Below are 11,137 nucleotides of genomic sequence, written 5' to 3' on the forward strand. Positions count from 1 at the left end.
GTGATTTTGAGGGATTTTACTTTAACATTTTATTGACATTTCGCTGTTTTTACATTAATGTTAATATTTGAAAATTAGTAAATAATTTTTTAGCGTAAAAAACTTATTTATTCAAGAAAATGAAATTAAAATATAGTAATTAGTGAATATTGCTCTACGAAAAAATCAGTGAATTAGCAAATTTTCCAGTACTGTATATATTTGGAGATACATTCCACAGGAAAACCTGTGATTAACTGAAGGCGCAAATGCTGATCCTCAATCTAGCGGGGACCCACTGCATATTCACCCACTCCAAGATTCTGAAGTTTATAAATAAGTGCTTTGTGATTTACTAAATTGAAAGCAACAATAAAATCTGTTTGAATTACACTGCACTCAAAAGCCTTATCAAGGTTCCCTTGCAAATGGCATATCAAGTCTAAAAAAGCATCACAGGTACCTAACTGCTTCCTGTATGCATTTTGACTATCAGCTAAAAATCCTTTAGATTCCACATACGTATATAGTGGCTTAAAAATGTTTTTCAGTAGCTTTGGAAAACACAAGGAGAATAGAGGTTGGCTCGTAGTTATTGCAGTCTGCAGATATGCCACTCTTTGGAAGAGGCACTGTATTACTAAGCTTGTGCTCATCCACAAAGACACTACGTCGACATAAAAATGTATAAAATTTCACTATAAACTTTTTTAAAAAACAAAGGGAAGAAACCATCAGGATCTTCACCCCAGCTATCAAGATCATCCAGAATTTTCTTAACATCCCTGGAGCGAAATGCAAAGTTTGTAAGAATAGGTTCAGAATGACAAGTATCAGGGAGGACATCCTCAGCTGATTGCTTAGCTCCAAAAGCCCGATGAAGCAATTCAGCCTTTTCCCTAGGGCCAGTAACCAATCTACCATTATCTGTTAGTAGTGGTGGAATGGAAGATGAGCTTGACCCAAAGATAGATGATGCCAATTTGATCCACCACAGATGAGGCTGAGTAATTCCTTCAAGTTCCCTCTTCAAGAAATTATTGTACAGGTAGTCGTCGACTTACGACCTATGCGACTTACGACTGACCGACTTTACGACGGTTACGACAATATAATAATATATAATAATATTTAATTTTATATTTTGCTAAAATACGTCGAGCGCGACTGATAATTTTCCCTTCTACCGCAGCTCGCTCATATCCGAGAGATGCTCAGCTTTCGGCAGCATTCAGTGTGTTTGTGTCGTTGAAAATGGTAAAAGATTCATATTTTTGTAATGTATTTTGTATTTCTATTTATTGCAAATAAATCAGATGTAATAACAAATTACCGTATTTGATGGCTTTATAACACGCATGTCTGCATAGGACGACCCCAATTTCAGCAGGACATTGAGGAAAAAAAAATAAGGTTTCTAGCCTATGCTCATATGATTTTGTTAAGTAAAAACTGTAGTATTAGGTTATCATATGCATATTGTTTCTTACCAACAGAATCAACAAAAACATTAATAAAGAAGTTATTTACCATATTTATATTTATCAAAATATGTATTATACAATCAGCCATTTACTACGATCGAATGTTTCGTCTGCTGCTGAAAGCTACCTCATAGGTTTACCAATAGATTGCAACACATTCATTAGTAAACATTGTTTCTTACTGGCAGAATCAACAAAAACATTTATAAAGATGTTACCTACGGTAATATATGTTATATATATCCATTATATATTATAAAAGTATGCAATCAAGGGTAAAATCAATAAATAAAAATGTTTCCTATGTAACGCTCGAGTCTCGTGAGCAACTGAACAAAGCCATGTTATTATTCTTAAAAGAGAATGCTAGCACAACTTACGAAGTATCAACTCAACGGCCTTGTTATTATGCCTAAAGAGAATGGTAGCAGGAATTGTCAACCACCAATTGATCGAAGCCATGTTGTTATGCGTAAAGAGAATGTTAGCAGGAATTGCCAACTACCAACTGAACGAAGCCTTGTTATCCGTAAACTCTCGAGATAATCACCAATAGGTGGCAGCACACGTACTGTAAGTCTGTAAATGTGGAATGCGGCATCCGCTGTAGACGGCGATAATGATATTAACATTTTAATGAAAATATCAATAATAACAACGTAGATATTGATTATAATACTAGCAGTAGTAATTGCAGTGATGGTAAGTGTGATAATGATAAATAATTATAATAAACTTTGTTTTTAATAGGTTATTAGGATAACACCGAATGTTACGCTAGGCTACAACATCTACGTGACGTTTCATGTATAATTTCGCCAAAATTCTTAAATTTTGAGCCTACATTATGTACATAGGATGCAGGGGATTTTTGGCAATTTTTTGTTAAAAAAGTCGTCTTATACGAATAAATATGGTATGTATTTAATTCAAACCTATAAATAAATAAAAGTAAATAATACGTCATACGGTAGCCGATTGGCAATGCAAATGGCATAAGAAAATGTAAACAGACCATACAGATGGTTTGAACGCCTACAATAAAAATGTTAAATACAGTAATAAAAGTAAGTATTAATCAAGGAGTTCAAGCATGATAAGATTTCATATGCTAAACGTAATAATAGGTACTATACATGCACATTTTGGGATAATATAAAATGTATATGTAGGCTAGTCATACTTAGGATATAATATATGATGGATAAATATATGGTAGGTACAGAATACATGTACATATGTGGTTGGTCGACTTATGACGAGATCGACTTACGACTGCTCTGTCAGAACCTAATGCCGTCGTAAGTCGACGACTACCTGTAATTTCTTTCAGATGTATGGTAAGTTTTATACGCAGCATGGTGAGACTCGTGAAAAATGGTGTAATTTTCATTTTAATGATTCTGTCTCCATGCATTGAATTTGGTCTGTTTGTCATGGTAGGCTCATCTACATGTATCATCAAGCCATAGTGGGTCATATGTCCTAAATTTGATGACCTTTCTAGGGACATATCTTATTAAAATAGCTATCAGCATTTCATTTAAGTTCTTCCTGGGATCAGGATCTAATATAACAACTGATATATATTATGTGCCTGACAAGCTTCAATAATGCAATCCCAGTTGGCTCTGGATTTCAGCCACACCTTTTTTCCAATGTTTGAATTATGAATACTGTATACTGATTGACAGATATGTCGATCTCAATGGTGCAATGATCAAACCTTGGACTTCACAATAGCAGGAACATCCATGAATATGTGGTGTAATCTATTACCAGAAATGTGCATGGGTTCCTCAGTTAGCTGGACAAAAGAGGAGACCGGCCATGTTTATATGTGGAATTTGAATTTAGTCACTCATTGTGTTTTGTGTTACACTGTGCTTTGCATTACACTCACAGAAGCAGCTTTATTAGCCCAAAGGCTGTTGTGTCACTGTTGTGTTGGCCGCTTTGTAAACACAAAGCAAACTGTTCTTTGATGTAAATTCGTTTTATTCTAATAAGAATCTAAACCTTTGTCTTTTCTATGGGAGTATTCTTAGCTCAGAACTGTTTTGGTCATTGAAGTATGTAAGCAATTTGGAGGCAGGTGGATGAGTGAGGATTACATAGCCACTTAACTGTCTTCATACCCTTGGTTTTTCTTCAGCCACCTGTGAGTCAATACTTCTTTATTACTGCTCTGCATTCTCAGAACTTGTGCTATTTTTCTTCAACGTTATTAATATGGTGTATTTGTGTATGTTTGGTAAAATGCCAGAATAGCCGTTTAGCACTGGTAACTGCAGATCCTTATACTTTTGTTCCTGTTCCCTTTGCAGGAGTCAGGAATGTTCCAAAGAATGTGCAGTACAGTCTCTTTCCAAATGACAGATGTTTGGATGCAAGCAGGAGACCAAGCTTTAATTGGTGTCATCAAGAGGAAGAATACCTCTCTTCACCCCTCAGCCCAACAGCTCTTGTTGCTGCTGTACCTACTAAGGACTGGACTTCTCTTGTTGGGATTGCTCCTTACTGTTCTTCGCTTGTTGTATGGTTCAGGTGGGGTTGGAAAGTGATGGTTGTTGCATTTGCCAAGGACTGTTGATCACTGCTTACTGCTCTTTTAATTATGGACCAGCCAGTCTGTTGGTGGATGTCTACTGTGCACTCATTGTTTGACTTTCGTCCTTGTTGTTCTTGCAGTACCAGACCAGGCTCCAAGGTCCCAGAAGTTTCTGAATGCTCTCTTGCCATGCTTAGGTTTATCCAAGGAGCTCTTGTTCACTCCTTTCTTGAGGCATCTGCTTGGGTCTGATGCAGCTCTACAGGTTATTTGAGAGAGGAGTTTTGATGGGACTCTACCTTTTTCATCATGGTTTTTGAAGGTATGATGGATAGAGTCTGCACTGCTTCCCACGGTCTCTGACTGTCCATATTCTGTAGACTTGGCTACAGGCGAGTCTGTCCACCCATTCTTGGCACTACTTGTATCAACTGCCTGTAAGCATTTTAACACCTTATAACAATGTGCACAGAGGTAACTGCAGGAATAAACTCATTGCAAGCACTCACACAAAAAATGTTCTAATACCCAAAGTTGCAGAATTTTTTATTTCACTGATTTTCCTAAAACTCATAATACTGTTAGATGCAAAAATCAGATTAGAATAATTTGGATGTTTTACTTATACTTATTTTAATTTTTTTGCAAACTAAGTTTATCTACAATCTATGTTATTTCCATATAAATACTGTAAGTATATTTTAGCTCACATGTGGCACAGTGTGGCAGCATGCAGGATGAACTGACCTGGTGGGCCATAGTTAGGTGACCCCTGCATTAAGATAAACTATACATGTACTGTGCATTTGCATTTCTCCTCTCTCTCTCTCTCTCTCTCTCTCTCTCTCTCTCTCTCTCTCTCTCTCTCTCTCTCTCTCTCTCTCTCTCTCTCTCTCTGTTATTCTATGAAAAAAGTTTTTGACAGAGAAATGCCAAATTCTTTATGAGAAAAAGATTTTTGAGAGAGAAAGAGCACACAGTAATGGTTAAAAATAGAAGACATGGGGTACTGATATAACTGAAAACATAATTGCCAACTAAACAATGAATAAATTAAAATGTATTGAAGAAAGGAGTGTGTGCATGTGGTCTTAAAGTTAGGAAGGCCATGGCACAGCCCAAAAGCTTGTAATACTTGGCTATATGGTCACCACCCAGCATACAGTAGTTGAATGTGCCACCTGAAATGCTCAGAAGAAATATATTGGGCACCTTTACTACCCTCAAGTGAATTCCTCCTGAAAGCAGAAGATTTCTCTCTTTCAAGGACAAATAGGTCTCCTTACTCTTGTTATCAGAGACTTTTTGGAGGAATAATGGGTACTCACATAAAGATGGCCTTACTGCCTGCAAGGCCTTATAACCTCTTTACATTACTGGTCAAAAAGGCATTGCACTATTGACTTTACCAGTTTCCCTGTTTCATTCTACAGATCTCAGGGGCAGTGATTAGAGAGCACTGAATGGCTGTAGCTACCTGCAGTCCACAATCAGTGACTTGAGGATCAGGAGGAGAAACAAATCTTTGACAATGACATCTTTAGATTGCTACCATTAGACTTGTTTGAATAAGGCTGAAGTAGTCTGAATTTTGTGTACACTTGGCTTATTAAGAGTGAACACCTCATCTTAAATTAAAGAACTGGACCTTGTAAAAAGATAAACTCTAAACAAGATACCTTCTAAATTCTTTGAGACTGGGTTGTGAGTTGAAGCAGCCATTGGAGTAAGTGAATACAGGCAGTCCCCTGTTATCGGCAATCCGGTTTTACAGCACTTGTCTAGCGACGACTATAACCAGATTTTTGACACTGATTCCCGGTTATCGGCGGCGATCTCCCGGTTATCAGCGTTGATCCCTGGTTATCAGCGCCGATAACCGAGGATCGGTGCTACTGTTGCGATTTTCAGTCATCGTCACGCTGTTGGAATGGAACCCCGCCGATAACCGGGGACTGCCTGTAATGCCTTTTGCTAGCATGATCCAAGTTTTAGAGGGAGGCCATAGCAAAGGATTCTAAGGGAGGTCTGGACAATCTGGCAGTGGGTTTACATAGTGATAAGTTTTGGGGGAAAAAGGAGGGAGTTATGGCTCACATGTTTCTATTACTCATGGTTTAGATAATAAACCATACTTTACTTATCCCTTGGTAGACACAAAGGCTAAAGGAGATAAATTCCTTAACACTAATTCTATGAGACCTACTGTTTCTAAAGTTATAATTCATGAAGCTTTGGCTTTGGCTATTTCAGAGTTATTCTTCATAATTGATTGGTAAGCCAAGTCCTGTTTGGAGATAGCAGTCCACTTTCTCATCTTTTTTCCTCTGTTGTTTTCCCACAGTTACCTCAGCATGTTAGAAATGCCATTCCATTTTCTCATCCTTTTTCCTTTGTGGTTTTCCCACAATTACCTCTGCTTGTTAGAGATGCCACTCCACTTTTCTCATCCTTTTTCCCTTGTGGTTTTCCCACAATTACCTCTGCATGTTGGAGATGCCATTCCACTTTTTCATCCTTTTTCCTTTGTGGTTTTCCCACAATTACCTCTGCATGTTGATGATGCCATTTCACTCTCATCCTTTTTCCTTTGTGGTTTTCCCACAATTACCTCTGCATGTTGGAGATGCCATTCCACTTTCTCATCCTTTTTCCCCATGTGGTTTTCCCACAATTACCTCTGTGAGTTGGAGATGGCAGTACACTTTCTCTCTCTTCATCCCTTGTAGTTTCCCCAACAGTTACCTCTGCTATTTTTTCTCTCCATCCTGTGGGGGCTGCCAACATTAGTCTGGTGCCCAGTATCATTTTGCTTATGCCTTCATTATCTTCCCCTTTTACTTTTATTGTCATTTCATCTTATGCTAACCATTACTCACCCGCAAGGTGCACTGTGGGCATTACTTAAGGTTCTTTGTAGTACCCCTTCAGCCCCCAGCTGCAACCCCATTCATTCCTTTTATGGTACCTCCATTCATATTCTTTCTTCCATCACCCTCTCCTAACAATTGATTCATAGTGCAACTGCGAGGTTTTCCTCCTGTTACCCCTTAAAACCCTTTACTGTCAGTATCTGTTTCAGATCTGAATGACCTCATAGTTCCCTGCACTAGACCTTTGGCCTAAATTCTGTGTTCTATTCTAACCATTATTCATTACTCTACTGGTTATGCGAGCTTCTTGCTTTAATGTCTGGTTCTTAACTGTTGCTTCACTGCTGTATAGATAGACAACGAGTCTTTATAGAGCTGCTTGCCTATTTAGTCATCTTGTTCTCTCTCTTATTGAGCACAAAGACATATTTATCCAGCTGCCCGCTATGGACTGAAATGTATTTGTATTTTAAAAAGGTAATGTTAACTTGAGGAGTATAATATTGGGTTAAAGATTACTTGTAACATTCAAGTAATTTTATTTTTTACTGAGACTATTTTTGTTATTTTCAGGTTCAACCGAGAACTGGTAATGGCCCTGGATAATACTCAAGCCTCTGTTTGCACAACTTTTCCCCAGAAAAATAAGTTTCCAAACCGAAATTTGAGAGCAGTTTGCAAAAGGAACATAGAAATTCCTGATCCAGTGGCTTTTGCTAAGGATTATAGTCAAATTGGGTCACATACATATGATAAATATATCATGCAAAAAGTAATTCTTAGAGAAGATCCCCCTAAAAGAGGGAGGGGACGACCCAGAAAGACCTTGAAGCCTATGGCATATTTGCAGACAGAAGGAAAAACAAGAGGTCTGGACAGAAGTAATGAGGGCATGGAAGATGAAGATATGGAAGATCTTGAAGATCCTCTACTTTTATCAGATAACGAAGATGATGAGAAATCAGCCACTGTACCCAATGTGATCAGATCACGTTCAGGTAGAGTCATCAAGACAAAAAAGGGGGACAGTACCTTCAAATACTATGGTATCCCAGGCCAGACCTTAGAGCATGAAGAGCTCAGCAGCCATGCAGAATGGAGAGATGTCAGCCAGAATAAGGTAAAAGTCAAGTTCAAAAGAAGACGTAAGCCTCTTGGTGATGGAATAAGTGAACAAGTCCACGTGGATAATATGGATAATCCTGCTGTTAAAAACTCATCAACTGTTTTGGTAAGCAATGGAGGGGCCAACAATGATGTTGTAAAAGTTGAATTGAGTGAAATGGAGGAAGGTGTAAGTATGCCTGTAATTACTCATCATGTTGAAGATGATAATTATGAGCAGATCGGCACATCAAAGTCTGTTGATATTACTGATGAAAATTTTGAATGTTTGCTTTGCTTCAGGTCATTCTGTTCTAAAGACTGGGAAAAACATACACAGGAACATCTGACAGATTCAGTAGCAAAATCAGGTGACATGTTGAATTCATCCTCAAGTGTTGATCCTGAAAAGTTATTAAATAGCGATGAAAAAGAAAGAAATATAGATGATAAGGAAGAAAGGTCTTCACCTTTCAGTGCAGTGGAAAGTGACTTGAATAACAAAGAATCAAGTACAGAAGTTGAAACAAAAAGCTCAGGAATATCAGGTATTCCACCAGAACAAGAAAATCAGGTTTCACATCAGTGCTCATTATGTAATGTTACTTTTCATTCCAAAGAAGAATATAAAGCTCACTCACATGATTCCCCTCATGAATGTAACTTTTGCGGGAAGAAATATCAAAGTCGACTTAATCTAGAAACCCACATAAAGAAGTACCATGAAGAAACTGAATGGATGAAGTACAAATGTGCAACATGCGGTAAAAGCTTTGGGTTTCTTTTGGCTTTAGAGCGACATATGAAAGAGCATAATCCAAATCAGAAATTTTGCTGTGACCAGTGTGGAAAAGTGTTTAAAAATCTTGCAAATTTGAAAAATCACATTCCATTGCATACTAGGGATGAAGTTTATGAGTGTCCTCATTGCCCTAAAATTTACTACATCAAGTACAGTTACGAAAAACACCTTAAAACACATGAATGTAACCCTCAGTACCATTGTGATATATGTGATAGAAAGTTCATAGAAAAGAAACAGTTTGAAGTTCATTTGGAGAGACATCAGATTAGTGGAAGCCATGGTAGGAGTAAAGATTTCAAGTGCAATAGTTGTGGAGATATCAAAACAAAAAGTGATCTAGATTTAGTAGGAATTACTGATATAGGACACCATAAGACTTGTGTTGTTTGTGGTAAGGGTTTGTACAAAAAGTACAGATATATTGTAGATCATCATGAGAGTACATCATTCCCAATGAAAGATGAAAGACAAAGAGAGCAGTGCAAGTGGTGTGGTAAGTATGTTCTGAATCTTTCCAGACATATCAAAAATACACATTTGGGCAATGACTATGTATCCTGTGACCTTTGTGGTATGGTTGTAACAAAAGCATCATTACCGTCACATAAAAATCGTAAGCATGGTGGTTCAAAGGTTACTTGTGATCATTGCAATCAGACGTTTAAAAATGTCATGTGCTTACAAGAACACAGGACCAAAGTGCGTAGAAAGGAAGATCCTTCAAGAAATGTTTGCAAGTTTTGCAAAGAGTCTGTGAGTGCTGATAATTGGAAGGAGCATATGACTAAACACAAAAGTAAGTGTAGTGATTGTGGTGCTGCTCATTTTTCAACACACGAAGAATTTTTGGCCCACCTTGACTCTTGCAGGCGTTGTAGTAACTGCAACCTATCAACTTTTGTTTCTAGGGAAGAATTCCTTAATCATATTGAAATTTGCAGCAGTGGCATAGATGTCATTACCAGTAGTCTAGATTCAGCAAATGAGCAGGAAGTTGTTACCAGCATTTTTGCAATTGTAGATGGCAATACATGTGAAATTTGTGGACTTATGTTTTCTGATCCTGAGTCTCTTGCTCAGCACATTGCTGATGAGCATCCGGAGACTATTCCAGCTAGCCATGTGTTTGGAGATAGCAGCATGATCAGTGAAGCAATATTATATGCTTGCCCTAAGGATACTTGTGGTGCTATTGTTACTAGCAAGGATTTGCTAAAAAGTCATATGTCTTCTGTTCATAATGTTCCTGTTGGAGGTGATGACCCTGGAGTTACAGATGACACCCAAAGATATCTTTACTCATCGGTAGGATTCAAGTCTCTTATGTAAAGTTTTTTAAATCTCTGTTTATTTTATGAATAGCTTTAAGACTGCCATATTGGGAAGAATGTAGGCTGTGATAATTTAAGCAGAATTAATGTACAGTATTATTTTAAATTATTACAGAACCATGATAGAATCACCATGCTTTTGACATTATATCCTTTTATGATAGTTTTACATTAAAATTTTTTTCTTTTCATGAAATTACTGTTTTAAGAAAAGAATTTATTTTTTCATGCAAACATATCACCTTACAACTACCTCCATTTGTGTCAGTTACTTTTTAAAACGTACTCAAAAAAGGAAGACTTGCAGGTGGCCATTTGCAGAGTTGGGCTCCAAAGTCTGTCTATCAGAAGGAAATGGTCATATCGAGTGTTTTTGACCACTGTAAGCTGTGGGGCTGGGGAGGAAGGCAAATCACTTCATAAAGTGATGGGTTTAAATAAAAAGAAATCATTTTTGTGTTTGAAACAAAATCATCTGTTTTGGCCCTTAAACCCATCATTTTATGGCTGCCCCTGAAAGGAAACTTGCTGTAAATCAGACATCAAGTCTCAGGGGCTTGGGGCCAGCAAACAACTGAAATTCCATCAGCAAGTCCTTGATTCCTGAAGACTAACAAAGGGTCATTAAAATTATGGTCTTTACTGCTGTAGATTTACATCAGTAATGGTCTAAAACACTTGCTCTTCATGTGCAGCATTGAAGGGAGGGCTCCAGCTGAGACATGCTGTACTACCAGTGACCGAGATGAGGAACAAGAAGAATAGGAGATTTAGTCAGGTGCCTCCTCCCCTTTTTGAGAAGGAGCAACAATCTGGTTCATAGCAATAAGATAACCAGTTGAGATTAAATGATACAATCTACAGTATGCTAAATGTATTAAAGGACCTCCATGAAGCAAAATTTATAACAGAAGAAATTTCTATGTTTCTTTTACAGGCCAGAGATGTAGCAACAGTCCCAGTGTCAATACCTTTCACACTTGTAAGCTGGGTGCTGCAAGGTCAGGAGT

At 37.7% G+C, this 11,137-nt stretch overlaps 1 protein-coding gene across 2 annotated transcripts in view; it reads left to right on the forward strand.

Moving 5' to 3' along the window:
• LOC136833763 (zinc finger protein 227-like) overlaps positions 1 to 10,258 on the forward strand; it is a 34,401-nt gene extending 24,143 nt beyond the window's left edge. For both annotated transcript variants that reach the window (XM_067096001.1, XM_067096002.1), the window contains exon 5: positions 7,461 to 10,258. In XM_067096001.1, coding sequence (XP_066952102.1) covers positions 7,461 to 10,125 — 2,665 coding nt within the window. In that variant the 3' untranslated portion in view covers positions 10,126 to 10,258. The remainder of the gene's footprint in view (positions 1 to 7,460) is intronic.
• The last annotated feature ends 879 nt before the right edge of the window (positions 10,259 to 11,137 follow it).

The sequence above is a fragment of the Macrobrachium rosenbergii genome, chromosome 52 (genome assembly GCF_040412425.1).
Source record: "Macrobrachium rosenbergii isolate ZJJX-2024 chromosome 52, ASM4041242v1, whole genome shotgun sequence".
Taxonomy (NCBI): domain Eukaryota; kingdom Metazoa; phylum Arthropoda; class Malacostraca; order Decapoda; family Palaemonidae; genus Macrobrachium; species Macrobrachium rosenbergii.